This window comes from Jaculus jaculus, chromosome 1 (genome assembly GCF_020740685.1).
Source record: "Jaculus jaculus isolate mJacJac1 chromosome 1, mJacJac1.mat.Y.cur, whole genome shotgun sequence".
NCBI lineage: Eukaryota > Metazoa > Chordata > Mammalia > Rodentia > Dipodidae > Jaculus > Jaculus jaculus.
Window position 1 is genome coordinate 34,215,683 of NC_059102.1, and position 22,066 is coordinate 34,237,748.

General features: G+C 41.1%; 1 protein-coding gene across 3 annotated transcripts in view; it reads right to left on the bottom strand.

Annotated features, from left to right (window-relative positions):
• The window catches only part of Slf2 (SMC5-SMC6 complex localization factor 2), a 76,146-nt gene that overhangs the window by 13,724 nt on the left and 40,356 nt on the right, over positions 1 to 22,066 (bottom strand). For all 3 annotated transcript variants that reach the window (XM_045155764.1, XM_045155773.1, XM_045155774.1), the window contains 7 exons: positions 18,602 to 18,707; positions 16,822 to 16,998; positions 14,505 to 14,602; positions 13,518 to 13,605; positions 9,498 to 9,629; positions 9,144 to 9,221; positions 3,212 to 3,298 (listed from right to left, as the gene is read on the bottom strand). In XM_045155764.1, coding sequence (XP_045011699.1) covers positions 3,212 to 3,298; positions 9,144 to 9,221; positions 9,498 to 9,629; positions 13,518 to 13,605; positions 14,505 to 14,602; positions 16,822 to 16,998; positions 18,602 to 18,707 — 766 coding nt within the window. The remainder of the gene's footprint in view (positions 1 to 3,211; positions 3,299 to 9,143; positions 9,222 to 9,497; positions 9,630 to 13,517; positions 13,606 to 14,504; positions 14,603 to 16,821; positions 16,999 to 18,601; positions 18,708 to 22,066) is intronic.

The window sequence follows — 22,066 nt, forward strand, 5'->3', positions numbered from 1 at the left end:
CAAAGGTAGAAGGATCACCACAAGTTTGAGGCCACCCTGAGGCTACATAGTAAATTCCAGGTCAGCCTGAGCTAGAGTGAGACCCTACCTTGAAAAAAAAAAAAAATTAAATTTGTCAACCATCATGAAATTTCATAAATACTGTTTCATGATTATTTCTGTATTTCAATAATGCTTCAATCTTTGAAGCTATACTAAGCTTAAGGCGTTTTAATTTGTACAATGGGGACTGCAGAGATGGCTCAGCAGTTAAAGTGCTTGCCTGCAAAGCTGGAGGACCCAGGTTTGACTCCTCAGAACCGAGGTAAGCCAGACACATTAGGTGGTGCATACATCTGGAATTTGCCTACAATTCTGGAAGCCTTGGAATGCCCATTTTCTCTCTCAATAAATAAGTAAATAATGATAATAATAATTTGTACAGTGGTAAAAAACAAACTACAAAGTCCCTAAAGTACTGAAATTTTTTTTTCTCTTTGGGTGTCAGGAATTTCAAACAAAAAGTTAACAACTTGTTTGCTTTGAGACTTTTACTTGCACTTCAATCTAGCTACAAATACTGAGCAGAAGCTGAGCTGCTGTTAAAGTCTAGACTGGCCTGTATACCAGTACTAAGGAGGTAGAGAGAAGATCAAGAGTTCAAGGCAGCTGGCCATGGTTGTGCACACCTTTAATCTCAGCACGTGGGAGGCAGAGATAGGAGGATCACAAAGAGTTCTAGGCCACCCTGGGACTACATAGTGAATTCCAGGTCAGCCTGGGCAAGAGTGAGACTCTACCTCGAAAAACAAAAAACAAACAAAAAAGGAGGGATGAAAAGACGGCTTAGCAGTTAAGGCATTTGCCTGTGAAGCCAAATGACCCAAGTTCCCCAGGACCCACGTAAGCCAGATGCACAAGGGACAAACACATCTGGAGTTTGTTTGCAGTGGCTAAAGGCCCCGGTGTGCCCATTCTCTGTCTCTCTTCTCTCTCTCTGCTTGCAAATAAATAAATTAAAAATTAAAAAAAAAAAAGGAAACCTGGACTATATAGTGAGACTGTCTAAAAAAACGCCTTTTGGGCTGGAGAGATGGCTTAGCAGTTAAGTGCTTGCCTGTGAAGCCTAAGGACCCCAGTTCAAGGCTCCATTCCCTAGGACCCACATTAGCCAGATGCACAAGGGGGCGCATGCGTCAGGAGTTCATTTGTAGTGGCTGGAGGCTGTGGTGTGCCCATTCTCCCTCTCTATCTGCCTCTTTCTCTCTCTCTGTTGCTCTCAAATAAATAAATTTAAAAAATAAAATAAATAAAAAATAAAGAAAGGCCTTTTGAGAGTGAGACCCTACCTCAAAAACTACAAGTCCTTTTGCAGTGGCTGGAGGCCCTGGTTTGCCCATTCTCTCTCTCTCTATCTGCCTCTTTATCTGTCTGTCGCTCTCAAATAAATAAATTAATTTAAAAGGAGGGGGCTGGAGAGATGGCTTAGCAGTTAAGCACTTGCCTGTGAAGCCTAAGGACCCCAGTTCGAGGCTTGATTCTCCAGGACCCACGTTAGCCAGATGCACAAGGGGGCTCACGCGTCTGGAGTTTGTTTGCAGTGGCTGGAGGCCCTGGCGCGCCCATTCTCTCTCTATCTGCCCTTCTCCATCTCTCTCTGTGTCTGTTGCTTTCAAATAAATAAATAAATAAATAAATAAATAAATAAATAAATAAATATAAACAAAAAAAATTAAAAATAAATAAATAAAATAAAATAAAAGGCCTTTTGAGAGTGAGACCCTACCTCAAAAACTAAAAGTCAGGCTGTTGCCAAGGTCTTGGTTTCCCATCAGAAATAAATAGATAGATGCTTTTGCTGAAGACTCCACATGCTTGGGCTATAAGGTTACTGAGAAATGAAGTTGGAGCTGAGCTGAAAACCCCCTTCCTGTGGACTAGCTGACAGAAAGCTGGAAAAAGCTATATTGTATGCATCCCTATGGGAGAGAGAGGTCATCAGTTGAGATCAACAATGGACACTACAAGCCTTAAGTTTGGCCAGCCAGGCCAAATGAGCCAACAGGTGCAACAGTGGCATGTCTGTTATGGGGGAAACCTTCCACTTTCTAACTGGACTGAAAGCTCACTCCATGGTAAGGAATACATGCCTGAAAACCTAGTCAAAAGCTTATGGTATGGGAGGTCATGAGTCCTAGGAGGGTAATGCCTGTTGTTGTCTGGCTAGATGCATATATTATGCTCACCAAACTGCCCTGTAAGCACTTTTCTTAATGTTCATACCCATAAATTAAAAAAAAAAAACACCAAAAAACCCTAAAAGTCCTTTTGATGGTCTCTGGATTAATTAATTGATTATTTCTGGCCCTGAGGATCTAATGAAGGGCCTCAAGTACCCTACCACTAATCACATATTAAGCCCCCCCACATATATGTATATTTTTAATTTTATTTTTAGAGAGAGAATTTGGCCTGCCAGGGCCTCAGCCACTGCAATCGAAATCCAGATGCTTGTGCCACCTAGTGGACATGTACTACCTTGTGCTTGCCTCACCTTTGTGTGTCTGGCTAAAGTGGGATCTAAAGTCAAACATGGGTCATTAGGCTTTGCAGGCAAGTGTCTTAACTACTAAGCCATCTCTCCAGCCCTGAAGGAGAGATTATTTCTCTTCCTCAAATTTCCTTTTCCTTTTTTTCTTTTTTCGAGGTAGGATCTTGATGCAGTCCAAGCAGACCTGGAATTCACTAAGAAGTCTCAGGGTGGCACTGAACTCATGGTGATCCTCCTACCTTTGCCTCCCAAGTGGTGAGATTAAAGGCATACACCACCACACCTGGCTCAAATTTTCCTTTTCTTTAGACAAGGTCCTGGGATTTGTGATCCTTTTGCATTCTCTTTCCAAGTGTTGGGACTCTGGGTATGCATTACCACATCTAAGTCTTCCTTAAATATTAATGTGATTAAAATTTGGCAACAGGGCAATAGAGATGGCTTAGGTGTTAAAGTGCATGCCTGCAAAGCCAAAGGACCCAGGTTAGATCCTTAGGACTCACATAAGCCAGATGCACAATGTGGTACATAATGTCGGGAGTTTTGTGCAGTGGCTGGAGGCCCTGGTGTGCCCATTCTCTTTCACTCTGTCTGCCTGTCTCCCTGTCTCTTGCAAGTAAACAAATATAAAATAAAGCAACAACAAAAACAATACTTATTAAGACGTGAAAGTATACTTACTTTAGTTCGGTAAAAAAGTCTTGCATCTTCCCTAATATCACACTTAACATGCTTTTCCAAAGCCCCACAGAGTAGCATGAAGTGTTTCTGTGCAAAGAGAACAAATGCAATGATTAAAACAACTCTGAAGTACTACAAAGTAACTACGAAACTAGGTAGTTAAAGCAACTAAACTGCTTAGAAATCTATCTGAGGCAGTTCTATTGTTATTTCTATGAGAACAGAAGAGTTATGGCATATAGCTACTTAATAAAAATATAAATATACACAGGAGCTGAGTGTGGTGACACATTTCTGTAGTCCCAGCTATTTAGGAGACTGAAGCAGGATTGCTTGAGCCCCAGAGTTTGAGATTACCCTAACAACAGGACAAGAGCCTGCCTATTAAAAACTGAAACAAAGCCGGGCGTGATGGCTCACGCCTTTAATCCCAGCACTACGGCAGCAGAGATGGGAGGACTGCCGTGAGTTCGAGGCCACCTTGAGACTCCATAGTGAGTTCCAGGTCATCCTGGCCTAGAGTGAGACCCTACCTCAAAAAACCAAAACCAGGGCTGGAGAGATGGCTTAGCGGTTAAGCGCTTGCCTGTGAAGCCTAAGGACCCTGGTTCGAGGCTCGGTTCCCCAGGTCCCACGTTAGCCAGATGCACAAGGGGGCGCATGCGTCTGGAGTTCGTTTGCAGAGGCTAGAAGCCCTGGCGCGCCCATTCTCTCTCTCTCCCTCTATCTGTCTTTCTCTCTGTGTCTGTCGCTCTCAAATAAATAAATAAATAAAAATTTAAAAAAAAAAAAAAAAAAAAAAAAAAACCAAAACCAAAACCAAACAAAATAAAAAAAAACAAAACACCATGAAATAATAATAATAGCTCCAGAAGGGCTTAGAAGATGGCCTAAGAATCTTGGCTCGAGCCTCACTTTCACAGGACCCACATAAGCCAGAGGCACAAGATGGTGCATGCATCTGGAGTTTATCTGCAGTGGCTGGAAGCCCTGGCGCACCCATTCTCTATGTATCTGCCTCTTTCTCTCCTGTCTGTCGCTCTCAAATAAAAATAAACAACAATAATTAAAAAAAATATTTTGCTACTATGCTGGGGATGTAGCTTAGTTAGCAGAGTGCATGATGTCCTGGGTTCAATCACCAGTACCATATAAAAGTTGGTGTGGCTGGGCATGGTGGCACACGTCTTTAAATCCCAGGACTCAGGAGGCAGAGGTAGGAAGATTACTATGAGTGTGAGACCAGTCAAGACTACATGGTGAATTACAGGTCAGCCTAGAATAGAGAGAGATCCTACCACAAAAAATCCATTAAAAAAATGGTGTGAGTGATAGGGATTTAGCTCAATGGAAGAGTATTTGGTGACATGGGGATAGAGGAAGAGGAAGTTGGTGTGGTGGCACAGCTGGAATCCTAGCACTAGGGAGGTAGAGGCAAATGATCAGAAGTTCAAGGCTATACTTGGCTACATAGCTAGTTGGAGGCCAGCATGTATTAAATGTGATCTTATCTCAAGAAACAAAAGTTGTGGCTCGGTGTGGTGGCTCACAACTTTAATCCCAGCATTCAGGAGGCAGAGGTAAGAAAATCACTGTGAATTCAAGGCCAGCTGGAGACCACAGAATGAATGTCAGGTCAGCCTGGGCCAAAAACCAAAAAAGGGGCACTGAAGAGATGGCCCAATGGTTAAGGCACTTGCCTATAAAGCCTAATGACCTGGGTTTGATTCCCCAGCATCCACATAAATCCAGACGCAGTGACACATGGATCTGGAGTTTGTTTACAGTAGTTGGAGGCCCTGGTATGGCTACTATCTCTCTCTTCTCTCTATCTGCTTGCAAATAAATTTTAAAAAAATTTTATAAGTAAAGGGGGCCTGGAGAGATGGCTTAGCAGTTAAGCGCTTGCCTGTAAAGACTAAGGATGCTGGTTCAAGGCTTGATTCCCCAGGACCCAAGTTAGCCAGATGCACAAGGGGGTGTATGCATTAGGAGTTCCTGTGCAGTGGCTGGAAGGCCTGGCACGCCCATTCTCTCTCTCTTTGCCTCTTTCTCTCTGTCGCTGTCAAATAAATAAATTAAAAAAAAACAAAAAATAAAAATAAAAAAGTAAAGGGTCTAGAGAGATGATTTAGCAGTTAAGGCATTTGCCTACAAAGCCAAAGGACCCAGGTTCTATTCCCCAGTGCCCACATAAGCCAGATGCACAAGGTGGCACATGGGTCTGGAAGCTTGTTTACAGTTTCTAGGAGGCCCTGTGCTATCTCTCTCTTTTCCCCTCCCAAATAAAGAAATTAAAAAAATAATAAGAGCTGGGCATGGTGGCACATGCCTTTAATCCCAGCATATAGAAGGCAGATGTAGGAGGATCACCATGAGTTCAAGGCCACCCTATACATTATACAGTGAATTCCAGGTCAGCCTGGGCTAGAGGGAGACCCTACCTTGAAAAATTAAAAAACAAACAACAACAACAAAAAAACCCAACAACAAAACCCCCCCAAAATAATATAAAAATTGGGCTGGAGAAAGCTGGGCATTGTGGCACATGCCTTTAATCCCAGCACTCGGGAGGCAGAGGTAGGTGAATCACTGTGAGTTCAAAGCTACCCTGAGTCTACACAGTGAATTCCAGCATAGCCTGGACTAGAGTGAAACCCTACTTCAAAAGAAAAAAATAAAAATAAAAATAAAAATAAATAAATAAAAATAGGGGGCTGGAGAGATGGCTTGATGATAAAGGCACTTGCCTGAGAAGCCAAAAGACCCAGATTCAATTCCCCAGGACCCACATAGGCAGATGCACAAGTTGGCACATGTATCTTGAGTTTGTTCACAGCAGCTGAAGGCTCTGGTGTGCCTATTCTCTCTCTCTCTCCAATAAATAAATAAAAATAAAAACAAACAAAAAGGGGGCCTGGGGAGATGCCTCAGTGGCTAATGGTACTTGCTTGCAATGGCTATCAGTCTGGGTTCAATTCCCCAGCACCTATATAAAGTCAGATGCAAAAAGTGACACATGTGTCTGGCATTTGTTTGCAGTGGCAAAAGACTCTGGGACTATGGCATACACACAGACACACACATATACACGAACATAAATAATTTAAAACAACAACAACAACAGAACGCACTCTTTCTGTCAGTTGTGATGGTGCAGACCTTTAACTCCAGCACTTCAGAAGCTGAGATAGGAGGTAGGAGGATTGCTGTCTAATTCCAGGTCAGTCTGGGCTAGAGTGATATGCTACCTCAAAAACAAACATTCTTGGAAAAATTAAATTAAAAAAAAAAAAAAGGGCTGGAGAGGTGGCTTAGTGGTAAAGGCATTTGCCTGAGAAGCCAAAGGACCCAGGTTGCGAGTCCCCAGGACTCATATAAGCTAGATGTACAAGGGACACATGCATCTAGAGTTTGTTTACAGTGGCTAAAGGCCCTAGTGTGCCCATTCCCTCTCTCTGTACCTTCCCTTTTTTTCTTTTTCCTTTTGGTTTTTCAAGGTAGGGTTTAACTCTAGCTCAGGCTGACCTGGAAATCACTATGTAGTCTCAGGGTGACCTCAAACTCACAACGGTCCTCCTACCTCTGCCTCTGCCTATTTCTATCTCTCTCTCAAATAAAAAAAAAAACAAAAAACCTTAAGCAACAACAAAAAGATTTTTGGTGCCAGGCATGGTGGTGCATGCCTTTAATCCTAGCACTTGGGAGGCAGAAGTAGGAGGATCGCTTTGAGTTCAAGGCCACCCTGAGACTACACAGTGAATTTCAGGTCAGCTTGAGCTACAGTGAGGCCCTACCTCACTGTTAAAAAAAAAAAAAAAAAAAAAAAGATTCCTGGGCTGGAGAGATGGCTCAGCAGCTAAGGCACATGCCTACAAAGAAAGCCTAGGATCCAGGCTAAATTCCCTAGTACCCATGAAAATGCACAAGGTGGCACATGTAGTTGGAGGGCCTGGTACACTCATGCTCGCTTGCTCTCTCTCCCTCTCTCTCTGTCTCTTCCTCTGTAATAAACAAACAAATAAAAATATTTAAAAAACTCTTAACAAACCAGGTATGGTGATGCACACCTTTAATCCCAGCACTTGGGAGGCATAGGTAGGATGACCAACTTGAGTTTGAGGCTAGCCTGAGACTACAGAGTGAATTCCAGGTCAGTGTGGGCTAGAGTGAGACTCTACCTCATGCCCCCGCTCCCTGCAAAAAAACCCACAAAACCAGAACACAACTCATCTATCACGACTAGAAGATAGTGGTTTTAAAATAAGATTAATGCTAGGTGTGATAGCCCATGCCTGTACTAGAGGCCCAACAGTTTAAGGCTATCCTTTGGCTACATAGTGGGTTTGAGGTCGACTGGGCTACATGAGACCCTGCTTCAACCTCCTGCCCCAATAATACCAAGAACTGAAATAAAAGGTAAGCTATAAAACAAGAATTAAATAAGAACTTTCCCCATGAATATGGGAACAACAGAACAATTAAAGATGAAAATCTTTTTATTTTTTTCGAGGTAGGGTGTCACTCTAGCCCAGGCTGACCTGGAATTCACCTTATGTTCTCAGGGTGGTCTTGAACTCACAGCAATCCTCCTACCTCTGCCTCCCAAGTACTGGGATTAAAGGTGTGCACCACTACGCCTGGTTTAAAGATGAAAATCTTACTGTGGAGAAAGAATTAAGAACTGCATGTTTGAAGTAGCTTGATTTAACATTAGTTTATTTTTTTAAAGTTTTTTGAGGTAGGGTCCAGCTGTAGCCCAGGCTGACCTGTATTTCACTATGTAGTCTCAGGGTGGTCTCAAACTCAGTGATCCTCCTAGCTCTGTCTCCAAAGTGCTGGGATTAAAGGCGTGTAAAAGTGTGTGCTGCCACGCCTGGCTAGTTTAGTTTTTTTAAAAAAGATTTATTTTTATTTATTTATCAGAGACAGAGAGAAAATGGGCATGCCAGGGCCTCTAGCCACTGCAAAAGAACTCCAGACGCATACACTACATCTGACTTACATGGGACCTGAAGAACTGAACCTGGGTCCTTAGGCTTCGCAGGCAAATGCCTTAACTGCTAAGCCATCATCACTTCAGCCCTAGTTTATTTTTTAAAAAACATTTTACTTATTTATTGGAGAGAGTGAGAGGGAAAGAGGCAGACAGAGAGAATCGGTGTGCCAAGGCCTCCGGACACTGCAAACAAACTACAGACACAAACACCACCTTGTGCATCTGGCTTATGTGTACTGGGGAATTGAACCTGGGCCCTTAGACTTTGCAGGCCAGTGCCTTAACCACTAAGCCATCTCTCCAGCTCAATATTAGTTTAATTTTAAAGGCAAATGTTATTTCTAAAATTAAAAAAGAAGCTTCAGTAGAAAGCCAGGTGTGGTGGTTTCATGCTTTTACAAAGCACTTTACAAAGACCGAAGCAGGAAGATCTCTGTGTGCTCAAGTCAGCCTGGGGTAGAGTGAGACTCTGTCTCAAAACAAAAACAAGGACTGGAGATGAGCAATAGAAAACACCCAAAGTTCTCCTCTGACCTCTGAACAGACATGCATGGCAGATGCACATCTGGATACACAGATGCATACACCACACGTAACACCCCCCCAAACATACACTCACAAGAGCGAGTAGAGGTAAGAAGGGAAATAAGTGAGGAGAGGTGGGAATAAACTGGCTGAAAGCTGGTCCATTTGGTGACCTTGGTATCTTAAGAATATATTATACTGTTGTAAGGATCTGTCCTAATAATAACAACAAAAAAAAATTCTTAAAAGTTTTTGTTACTCTGACATGGTTGTAAGGTACCATGGCTCTTGTTTCCAGTTCACACTGGATTTCTGGAGTTAGGTTAACGTTTGTTTTCTCCTAACAGATATTCTCATTCATTCTACAAGAGAACAACATTTAGAATAACCACAATAACCATCACCTACCCGTTGTCCAGAAGAAAGAGAGGGAGAACAACTAACTTCCCCAACTAAATGAAGAAGCACATACGTCAGGTAATATGCCTGTGAGAGAAATGAAGAAAATTAACACCCATGAAACAGACAGCATAATTAACATTCCCATTTACCCAATGGCAAAACTGCCTAGGAAAGATAAGGATTGAAACAAGTTGTCAAGGACAGAAAAGATGTGCATTTAAACCAGGCTTTCTGATTTCTACGCAAGTCACTATCCTTTACATCAACTCTCAAGTCTACTGAAGAATTTCATGACAGCAATAAATTAAAAATGTTGTTCACTTTCTATTCCTATGTACTTTAGGATCTAGCCCAGGATACCTGCTTTTCAAGTTCTAAGTGAAGACTGTCATCAATGGTTCCATTTGGTTGTTCAGCCTTTTTCTTCAAGACCATTTTCTTCAATAAATCAGAAGGCTTCATTTGCACAAGATAGTGATACAGGACGGATATCTATTAAAACAGAGAGGAGCCAGTGAACAACACTCACAAGTACACTCACAAGTGCAATTGCTCTTTCTTGGGCTAATGCTGTTCATTCTGTCTTCTATAATTTTGGCCCCTTTATTTTTCTTTTTCTTTGAGGTAAGGTCTTGTTCTAGTCCAGACTAGCCTATTAGTCTAGTTCTATTATAAGTTATAGGCTGGCCTAGAACTTATAGCGATCCACCTACCTTAGCCTCTTGAGTGCTGGGATTAAAGGCATGCACCACCACACCTGGCAGAGAGAGAGAGAAAATGGGCGCAACCAGGGTCTCCAACCACTGCAAACGAACTCCAGAAACGTGCCACTATGCATCTGGCTTTACATGGGTATTAGGGAATTGAACTCTGGTTGGAAGTCTTTCTGGGCAAGTACCTTAACTGCTGAGCCATCTCTCCAGCCCCTTTCCTTTCTTGATAGTTTTATGACATTCATTTTCCTCTTTCCTTTAAAGTTCTCAACTACTTAATGGATTTAATGTTTTTTATTTATTTATGAGAGAGAGAGAGAAAAAAAATATGAATGGGCATGCCAGGGCCTCTAGCCACTGCAGATGAACTCCAGATGCATGCATCACCATTTGCATCTGGCTTACGTGGGTACTAGGGAATTGAACCCACCCAGGTACTTAGGTTTCCCAGGCAAGCACCTTAACCACTAAGCCGTTTCTCCAGACCTGCTTACTAGATTTTAAGTTAAAAGACTTAGTACATGAAACTTAGGAGAAATGGCCTAGGAAGAGGCCAAATGATACTGGAATACAGGTCACAAGAAATGCATATTTGAAGTCAAGTCAGTCAAGGTGAATTTCTCTGTGAATAGAAGTCACTAAAATCTTAAACAAACAAACACACACAAAAAAACCTACACACTATCAGAAGTTGGTTGTGAAAACTGAGTGTGGGGGCTCATGCTTGTAATCCCAGTACTGTGGAGGCTAAGGCAGGAAGATCATGGGAGTTCAAAGCCAGCCTGGGCTAGTTAGTGAGCTCCAGGCCTGGCTTATATCAAGTAGTGAGTATGAGGGTCAATTACTCCTGTAGTTCTCTTTTATATGAGTGTATAAGGAAAAGTTGACAATTGATAAAACAGAGGCAAACAGGAGAAAATTCTATGCTGGATTATTTCACGGTAATACATGACTGAGTGGACTGAGAGAGAGAGAAAGAGATTTATTTTCGATGGCTTAGGAATGGCATCCATGTATCTGGAATTGAATCTACTATTTTGATTAATTGACTATGTAGAAACTGTTCCCATCATCAATCTTTCTGTTCCATATCATCTTGTATGCTTCCAATACTATTCTTAAAAAAATTTCTTTGGGGGGTGGGTGGCCAGAGAGATCACTTAGCAGTTAAGGCGCTTGCTTACAAAGCTAAAGGACTTCGGTTCTCCCCAAGTCCCATGTAAGCCAGATGCACAAGGTGGCACATGCATGTGGAGTTTGTTTGCAGTGGTTGGAAGCCCTGGCGTGCCCATTCTCAATCTCTCTCTCTGCCTCTTTCCCTCTCTCAAATAAATAAAATAAGGGCTGGAGAGATGGCTTAGCGGTTAAGCGCTTGCCTGTGAAGCCTAAGGACCCCGGTTCGAGGCTCGGTTCCCCAGGTTCCACGTTAGCCAGATGCACAAGGGGGCGAATGCGTCTGGAGTTCGTTTGCAGAGGCTGGAAGCCCTGGCGCGCCCATTCTCTCTCTCCCCCTCTATCTGTCTTTCTCTCTGTGTCTGTCGCTCTCAAATAATAAATAAATAAAAAATGGACAAAAAAAAAATTAAAAAAAAAAATAAATAAAATAAAATAATTTTCTTATATTTTTTATATTTTCTTATATTTATTTATTTGCAAACAGATAGAAAAGAGACAGAGAGAATGGGTGCATCAAGAACTGCAAAGGCTCCCGGGCTCTTCATGACGCCATACAGGTGGGAGCGCCTCCAGCCTCGACCTTGGGGCCAGAGTGCCCCACCAAGGTGCTGTTGGTGTGCTGCCAGCAAAATGAACTCTTGGGGTTCCAGCAGGGGCCCTTTGGAACACTGCCTGATGCCAACTCCAACCCTTGGCCTCTCCTTCTCTGAAGAGGGTAGAAGATTAAATGAAAGCTGTGGGACTCTTGGAGGCTATACAGGCTCTGCCCTGGGTTACTAAATGGGTTTTATAATAAAAACAAATGCCATGCTTAAAAAACAAAAACAAAAACAAAAACAAACAAAAAAAAAACTGCAAAGGAACTCCAAATGCATGTGCCACTTTGTGCATCTGGCTTTATGTGGGTACTGGGGAATCAAACCTGGTTCATTAGGCTTTGCAGGCTAGTACCTTAACTGCTGATCTATCTCTCCAGAGCTTTTCAATACTATTGGTTTCTTTTCTTTCAACCACTACACTGTCTTCAAGAGCAGAGTCTCTAATCTGGTTCACTTTTCATTTACTCCTAGGAGGTGACATAGTACCTTACATTGAACTACAATTCAAACAAGAACACAGGGACACTAATATCAAGTTCTGTGGTAAATTTTCTTTCTAATTGTTTACTTGTGTGTGTGTAATATTCCGGAGGCTACGGCAGAAAGGCCACTGGGAGTTCAAGGCAACCTGGACTCCATAGTGAGCTCTAGGCCTGGCTTACATCAAGTAGTGGGTTTGTGTGTGTGTGTGCGTGGGGGGATGCGGAGGGGAATGTGCCAGAGCCTCTTGCTGCTGGAAACAAAAGCCAGATGCTTGTGCTACTTTTTGTGATGGGCTTATGTGGGCAGCTGTGGAACTGAACCTGGAGCTGGAAAAGCTTTGCAAGCAAGTGCTTTTAGTGGTTAAGCCATCTTCCTAGGTCACTGTGGTGAATTTTCATATCCAACTAAGAGAAGCCTCCTTAGTGCTATCAAGTTTTGTAAAAAGCCTTCAGAACTTCTCAGAGTGGGGTTTTCCACAGAACATGTTTGCAGATACTGACATACCTAAGAAATCTTTTGTACAAATGCTGGAAGCAAACCACAGTTAAGTTCTACAATCTGAAAGGGCCATTTAATATTAAACTAGGTGCAAGATCCAATTAATGCATAATAGTTGTACAGTATCTCATTTAATCATAGTGCTAATTTTGATAAACTAACGTGGTAGAGAGGATACTGCCCATCTCGACTATATAGATGAGGAAACTGGACCTTGTTAGCTAAGCATAATGTGAAAGAGTACATGAACAGTGTAGTGGCATGCTTGAAGGTCAAGACCTAGCCAGTACTTCTGATTTAGGGTTCATCAACCCCCCCTACATTTTACCACTTCTCTCATTTATTAGAAACAGAAATGTATGGGTTGTGGAGATGGCTTAAGAGGTTAAATGTGCAAAGCCTGATAATCCATGTAAAGTCAGATAAACAAAGTGGTACATGCATCTGGAGTTTGTCTGCAGCAGCAAAAGGTCTTGGTGTGACCATAACCTCTCTCTCAAATTAAAAAAATTTAAATATTTTTATTTGTTTATTTGTAAGCATGGAGAGAAGAGAGACAGAGAGAACGGGCCTGGCAGGCCCTCCAGCTGCTGCAAATGAACTCCAGATGCAAATGCCACTTTTGTGCTTCTGGCTATATGTGGGTACTGGGAAATAGAACTTGGGTTGTTAGGCTCTACAGGCAAGTGCCTTAACTGCTGGGCCATCTCTCCAGCCTGATAAAAATACTTAAAATAGCTGGGTGTGGTGTTGCATGCTGAGGTACGAGGATCACCATGAGTTTAAGGCTACCCTGATGCTACACAGTAAATTCCAGGTCAGCCTGGGCTACAGTGACACACTAACATGAAAGAAAAAAAAAAGCAAGAAATAAAATTAAGTTAAAATCAGAAGTAGAAACATATTCATACCTGCAGGTTATTGGCATTAGGTACATCTTCATGTTTCTCATCCAAAAGATTAGAAATGATCACTAGACTGAGGCACTGTCTCAGTTGCCTGGAATTAGAATTTAAAAGTATTTGGAATATATTTTAATCAATACCAAAAAAACAAATAAATGAGCCAAAAGGAGTTCTTGAAGTGTTCTAAGAAAAAGCTGCACAGAAAAATAAGGTGTTATAGGACAGTAAATTTTCATGTGAAGTATTTGCATATAAAGTCAGAGAGCCTACCCTGGGCTGGGGATATGATTGTAGCTCACTTGGTATAGTGTTTGCCTAGCATGCACAAAGTCCTGGGTTCACTTGTCACTGTGACAGAAAATTGGTGTGGTGGTCCACACCAGTAATCCCGGATGGGGGTAGTAGTAGTGGTGGTAGAAACAGTAGGATAAGGAGTTCAATGTCATTCTCCATTACACAGTGAGTCTGAGGCTCAGCCTGAGGTTGATGAGTCACCAAAAAAAAGAATTGGCTGGACTCAGTTACACCTTGCTGATTTACTGACAGAAAACCTACTGATTGCGGGAATAAACAATCTTCTACCAATTCACCTGGGAGTGGAGCTCATGCCCATAGTCCCAGCACTCAGCAAGCTGAGGTATGAGGACTGATGTGAGTGAGGTAGGTATGCCTGGGCTAGATTGACTTCATGCCTCAAACAAACCAAAAATTGATCATATGGGTCATCTATACTGACAATGATTTGATTTAGGCATCAAAAAACAATGAACAGAAAAAAAACAAAGCCTCAAGCTGGGCCTGGGAGCACAGACTATAAACTCAGCACTCAGGAGGCTGAGACAGGAGGAACATGAGTTTGAGGTCAGCCTACTCTACACAGTAAGATCCTGTCTCCAAAGAAACAAAATCAACCCCTAACTCAAGATCAAACAAAAAAGAAACCCAAAAGTAAACATTATAGAATTTCTTAATGCTTATCTCACTTTTCAATACCTTCCACGTGATGTCCAGTTAGGGACTAGCTGTACCAACCAAAGAAGGTTGTGGGGGTGACTGGAGAGTTCATTTATTCCCAGACAGAGTTCATGCACCTGACAAAAGAGAACATGCACAGAATCAAGTCCACATACCTTCTTGCCCTGATGGAAGAACTAACAAAATAGAGCACTTATTATTTTTTTTTTTTGAAAATGCATGGAGTTTAGAACAATTAAAATGTACACAGCAGAGGTTCTGCTTCATCTTAAGTTATCTTAATAAGACACTTAGTAGACTCTCACTTTATTTTTATGCTTCATGCTGCATCTTCTCTTTATCTATACTCAGTGATACTTCTCTGAAGAATAAAGTAATCTCAACACAATACCAGTTTCCAAATGTATTAATGTGACATACAATATCATACATGCTCTTGACCTGAAAATTCTTGAACTTTAGGGAACCTATTCAGGACCCCCAACCCATGTGCTAGGGACTGAATTCAAGGCCTGATGCATGCTGGCAAATGCTCCTACTAAGCTATGTCCTCAGCTGTTTATTCTGATATTATTAGTTGTTTCAAAATAATCTCATAAGGAGGAGAAGGAAGCATATACAGCATGTGATTAAAAGATTTAGATAAGATTAATTATACCTTGATAATATCTGAAGCTGGGTGGTAGTTATTCATGGGTTTATTAGCCTTACCAGCTTCTTTCTGCTTTAAAGTTTCCACCCCAAGTGGCTGAAATATATATGCTTTTTTCTTTTCTTTTCTTTCTTTCTTTCCTTCTTTCTTTCTTTCTTTCTTTCTTTCTTTCTTTTTTTTTTTAGGGCAGGGTCTTACTTTAGCCCAGGCTGACCTAGAACTCTCTGTAGCTCCTGGCTGCCCTTGAACTCATAGTGATCCTTCGATCTTAGTCTCCTGAGTGCTGCTGGGACTAGAGGTGTATGCCACTATAGCTGGCTAGAAATATATAATTTTTAAAGAGCCTAATTAAAAGTTATCTGTGTTCATTCTTCACATGACTATAGAAGTGAAACAAATTCTGGCTATAGTTATGACTATCATTTCACTATACCTCTTCTCAGAAGTCATTGCAGAAAGATCTTCCTGAGGGCCCTCATATGAATAGCATAGCACCCCTGCACTGCTGCTGCCTTGGTCCTGCTTTATTTTAATTTGTAACACTTAATTATACACGTTACTGCAGTTTACATTATCATTTAACTCTCTGAGGTAAGATGATGAAAACCCCAGAAAGGTAAGGCATTGAGTCTTAAGCATTTATATAAATATTGACTTTAGACCATAGTAAATGCTTAACAGCATGTTGAATTTAAGATTATTTTAGAAAAGTCAGTTTATCATTAATTTAAATAACAAAATTCCAGCAAAACATAGTGCCTTTCTCAGTTTCTTTTTAATGGTCAAACATTTTATTTATTTCTGTTTTTAGAAAGAGTGAGCAAGAAAGAGAGAGAGATGGGGAGGGAAGGAATTGCCATGGGATATATTTTATAATCATGGAAAATGTTAATAAAAATTAAAAATAAATAAATAAATAAAGAAAGAAAGAAAGAAAGAAAGAAAGAAAGAGAGAGAGAGAGAATTGGTGCTTCAGGGCCTCAGCCACTGTAATCAAACTCCATGAGCTTGTGCCACCTAGTGGACATGTGTGACACTGAACTTGCCTCACCTTTGTGTATCTGGCTTACTTGGGATCTGGAGAGTTGAACACTGGTCCTTACACTTTGCAGGCAAGGGCCTTTACTGTTAATGCCACCTCTACAGCCCAGAGTCAAAGATTTTAACTGAGCTCAGAAACAGTTTTAATTCTTCAAGCACTATGCAAATTGAATTATGAGGCTACACAAAAATCCAAACATCAAAGCTTATTTTTAAAAATTTTATATTGGTGTTTTGAGTTGGGGTCTCACTGTAGCCCAGGCTAATCTGGATCTCACCTTGTCTCAGTGGTGCGAGCCACTGCGCCCAGCCCAAAACTTATTTTTTGCTTTTTTTTTTTTTTTTTTGAGGTAGGGTCTCACTCTAGCCCAGGCTGTCCTAGAATTCACTCTGTATTCTCAGAGTGGTCTCGAATTCGTGGCGATCCTACTTCTGCCTCCCGAGTGCTGGGATTAAAGGTGTGTGCCACCATGCCAGGCTCTTTGTGCAACAGGGCCTCATGTAGCCAAGGCAGACTCTGAAACTTGCTGGGCAGCTGATGATTTTGAATTCCTTATCCTCCTGCCTCTGCCTCCCAAGTGCAGGGAATACAGGTATGCACTACCATGCCTGGCTCTAACACTTAAATATCACGAGCATTACCTTTGTGTTCCAATCTCTGATGTTTTTCAAAAGATTTATCAGGAGACTTTGAAAATCTACTAACGGAATCTGTTTCAGCTGTTTTTCCAAACTCATTTTAAACAACATTAAGATCAGCAACATTATTTCTCGATCTTGGTAACCTTCTGGATGTATAGATGTACAAAGGCCTAGAAACTGATACAAATGCAGAGAACAATTTAGGAAGACAGATTTTACCTGAAGAGTTTTAATTATAAAATCCTTTTGATACAAGACATACAAGATGCATGAGAGAATTATACAGATGACAAGTAAAAAGGCCAGAAACACTAATGCTAACAGAATGAAGTGATATTTTCTTCTACATTTTCCAAATGATTCAGGAAAAAAAAAATTGATACAGCCAATAATATGTTTTCATGCTCTAATTAGTACTTTAAAAAAATATGTTCGCATATATTTTATTTGAGAGAGAATTGGCATGCCAGGGCCTTCAGCCTCTGCAAATGAACTCCTCCATGTGCCACCTTGTGCATCTGGCTTACCTGGGTCGAGGGGAATCAAACCTAGGTCCTTTGGCTTTGCAGGCAAGTACAGTAACCACTAAGCCATCTCTCCAGTCATTCTATTTTGTGTTTTCAAAATAGGGTATCACAAAAGGAAAGTGGGGGGAGGGAGGGAATTACCATGGGATATTGTTTACAATTATGGAAGTTGTCAATTAAAAAAAAAATAGGGTCTCACTATAGCCCAGGCTGCCTGGAACTCACTCTGTTGTCCCAGCCTAGCCTCTAACTTACAGTTATGCTCATACCTCTGTTTCCCAAGTGCTAGGATTAGAGGGATGTGCCACCATGCCCAGCTTGTTATTCTTCTTTTTTTTTTTTTTTTTTAGCTTTTCAAGGTAGGGTCTCATGCTAGCCTAGGCTGACCTGGAATTCACTCTGTAGTCTCAGGGTGGGCTCAAACTCACAGTTAGCCTACTTCTGCCTCCCAAGTGCTCAGATTAAAGGCATGCACCACCACTCCCTGTTGCATTGTTAATTCTTTGTTTTTTATTTTTTCAAGGAGGGCCTTACTCTAGCCTAGGCTGACCTGGAATTCACGAATGTAGTATCAGGGTGGCCTCAAACTCACAGCAATCCTCCTACCTCTGCACACCTGGCCTGTATTATTCTTGATCACTAAATTATACTGTAAGTAATATTTTTTATTTCTTCAGCCTAACTAAAAAAAATTAAAAAAATCTATATCTATATCTATCTATCTATCTATCTATCTATCTATCTATCTATCTATCTATCTAATGTTTCTAAACTATCTTGAGGGCTGGAGAGATGGCTTAGCAGTTAAGGCACTTGCCTGTGAAGCCTAAGGACCCATGTTCAATCTCTCTCCAGATCCCATGTAAGCCAGATACACCAAGGTGATGCAAGTGCAAGGTCACACATGCACATTAGGTGGTGCACACACCTGGAGTTTACTTAAGAGTTCAATTGCAGTGGCTGAGGCTCTGGCATGCCAATTCTCTCTCTCTCTCTCTCTCTCTCTCTCTCTCTCTAAAAAAAGAAAAAAAATCATCTTGATAAGACTCTGACCACTTTATCCCTAATATTAAAAAAAAAAAGAAATTATTATTGCGAAGAAACTTCACTTGGTAAGAAACAACTAAAATCATATGGTAAGAACGTAGTGAATATTTTTACACCATTAATCACAAAAATAAAATGATTCTAGCTTTTGCTAAACAACATAAGGAATAAAAGGTTTTTTTGGTTTTGTTTTGTTTTTTCCCTACCTTAACCACATTTAAAATGTTGGTTTCAGGAAGAGTTGAAAAAATTGGCTTGCAAGATGAAACTTCTTCACTTCCTTTTGCCCTCAATGTTGTTTGTGTTTCAGAACTATTAAGAAAAAAAGCATGTGTTTTAAAACCAGAGAAGGCAATATGAAACTAGGCACAAAAAGTTTACTCCCTGTAAGAAATACTGAATAACTTTTGTGGATGATTTTTGGAGACAGGCTATGTTGCTGAGGCTGGCCTTGAACTTGCAATTCTCTTGCCCTACACTCTTTAGCTAGAATTACAGGTGCATTCCACCATGCCCAACTTAAATAAGAAACAGAATATTTCATTTACATTTCCCCTCCCTCCCTGCCTCTCTAGGATCTCTCTAGGATCTTACTGTGTTCTTGCCTTGTCTCCTGAGTGCTGGAATTATAGGCACCTCTACACTCAGTTTACTGATTTGATTTCTATCTCTATTTGTTTTCCTTTTGTAATGTGCTAACCTCAACACTCTTGATGTCATAAAGCTATGTTGAAGATGTCTCTGACAATAAAGATGTCCTGATTGTTCAAGTCCTCTTAAGTAGACAAAAAAACAAAGCAATATAAAAGCAGCAATTGCTAACAATGTGCTTCCCCCAGACACAAAATGGCCTGAATATCCATGACCTCACAGTGCCTGACACTACCTATGCAAGACCATCATAAGAGGAGGAAAAGATCATGACATCAAAATAAAAGAGACTGATTGAGATGGGGAGGGGATATGATGGAGAATGGAGTTGCAAAGGGAAAAGTGGGGGAGGGAGAGTATTACCATGGGATATTTTTTATAATCATGAAAGTTGTTAATAAAAATTTGAAATAAAAGTAAATGAATAGATAAATAAAATAAAAAAGAAAAGAAGCAATTCTAAGCATTCTAATTCTGGTTGAGGTTACTAGTAAAGGTTTATGGGATAGGCTTCAACTTGGCTTTCAATATATATATATATATATTTGGTTTTGGAGGTAGGCTGACCTGGAATTCACCATGTAGTCTCGAGGTAGCCTTAAACTCACAGTGATCCTCCTACCTCTGCCTCCCGAGTGCTGGGATTAAATGCTATCTTTTTTTTTTTTTTTTTTTTTTTGAAGCAGGACACTCCAGACTGACCTGGAACTTACTCTGTAGTCTAAACTAGCCTTAAACTCACATTGATTCTCCTACCTCAGTCTCCTGAGTACTGGGATTAATGGAGTCTTTCAAATGACATTATTTTTTTTTGGAAAAAAACATACATTTTGGGGCTGAGTGATTTGCTCAATGGGTAACAGCACTTGCTGCACAAACATGAGGGCCTGAGTTCAATCCTAGCACCCAGTCAGGCACAGCTTCATATATCTGTAATCCCAGTCCTGTGGAAGGCAGAGAGACAGGAGAATCACTAAGGCCTGGTGACCACTCAGACTGATGATAGTAGCACCAGGCTCAGCAGGAGATTATGTCTTAAGGAAGTAATGTGGAAGAGCAATAGAGGATACTAGGTGTCCTCTCACCTTCATACACGTGTGCACACACGCACATAAATACACTATACATACATAAACCACACCACACCCAGCACACACAAGGTAAAGCAAAAAAAAAAAAACATCTCTCTGTGTGTGCATGTGCAACCTTGCACAGGTATCACCTTGTGTATCTGGCGTATGTGGGATCTGGGGGAGTTGAACATTGGTCCTTAGGCTTTTCAGGCAAGCACCTAACTCACTAAGCCATCTCTCCAGGTTTTCTTGACCGTTCTCTCAACTTGAAATTAAGCCTGTGACCAACTGTATGCAGGTACTTTTTCTCTCCCTTTCACAGACACATACATGTACATTGTTTTTTCTCCCTCTCTCCCCCTCTCCTTTTTGTTTCAAGGTAGGGTCTCACTGTAGTCCCAGGCTGGGCCTTGAACTCACAGTAATCCTCCCACCTCTGCCTCCTGAGAGCCGGGATTAGAGATGTGTGCAATTATAACCAACTTTAAAATATATATATAGTTTTTTAAGGTAGGGTTTCATTTTGGCCCAGGCTGACCTGGAATTCACTATGTAGTCTCAGGGTGGCCTTAAACTCACCATGATCCTCTTACCTTTGCCTCCCTAGTGCTGGGATTAAAGACGTGTGCCACCACATCCAGCTGGCTTAAATATTTTTAATGTATTTGAGACCGAGAGACAAGAGGCAGAGAGAGTGACAGAGTATTGGTGTATATATTTACATCTGATGTATGATTCCAGTATTTTCAAAATACTACCTAGTTTTCCAGAACAGATAATATCAATATCAGATACTAAGTAACCCATTCTCCTACTTTTTTTTTTGGTAATACTATAGGTGGTGGTTTGATTCAGGTGTCTCCCATAAACTTAGGTGTTCTGAATGCTAGATTCCCAGCTGATGGAGATCTGGGAATTAGTGCCTCCAGGAGGCAGTGTATTGTTGGAGGTGGGCTTATGGGTGTTATAGCCAGTTTTCCCATGCCAGTGTTTGGCACACTCTCCTGTTGCTACGGTTCACCTTATGTTGGCCAGGGGGTGATGTCCACCCTCTGTTCATGTCATTTTCCCTCCCTCGTAGAGCTTCCCCCTCGTGCCTGTAAGCCAAAGTAAACCTCTTTTCCCACAAGCTGCTCTTGATTGGGTGATTTCTACCAGTAATGCGAACCTGACTGCAATGCTATACAATTAGCATATAACGTACCTTTGGGACACTCAGATTTCTACACTGGTGAAAACTTGCCCCTCCCCCCCATTTGTACCTTTTTTTTCATTTGCTGAGGCAAATTTTGCCTCATAATTTTCTTGAATATTATTATTTACATTTCCTTACATTTCTGTATGACTTTATAATCAGTTGATATGGTCTCAACTCCTTCTCCTGCCTTGCATCAGATCCTGTTTGAATATCATACTGTTGAATGTTCAGGTGGGCAAACCTAGTAGGCTTTCCATGTAAGTTTATTTATTTATTTTTTTTGAAGTAGGTTGTCATCCTAGCTCAGGCTGACCTGGAATTCACTATGTAGTCTCAGGGCAGCCTTGAACTCATGGCAATTATCCTATCTCTGCCTCCTGAGTGCTGGGATTAAAGGTGTATGCCAACACGCCCAGTTCCAGCCCAGTTTTTTGAAAAATATTTGTATTTGTTTGCAAAAAGAGTGCGGGGGTGGGAATGGGACATCAAGGCCTCTTGCCACTGCAAACAAACTCCAGATGCATGCATCTGGAGAGTCAAACATGGGCCCTTAGGGTTCACAGGCAAGCACCTTAACCACTAAGCCATCTATCTCTCGAGACCCCAATTTTTAATCTCTTAGTTTTTTCTCCTAATTATTTTGACCAAAACTATATATAACAATGAAGAGTCTTTCAAAACTTTTCATGAGAATGCTTCTATTATTTGCCTGTTAAACATGATGATGGTTCTTAGATTAAAGCAAATGT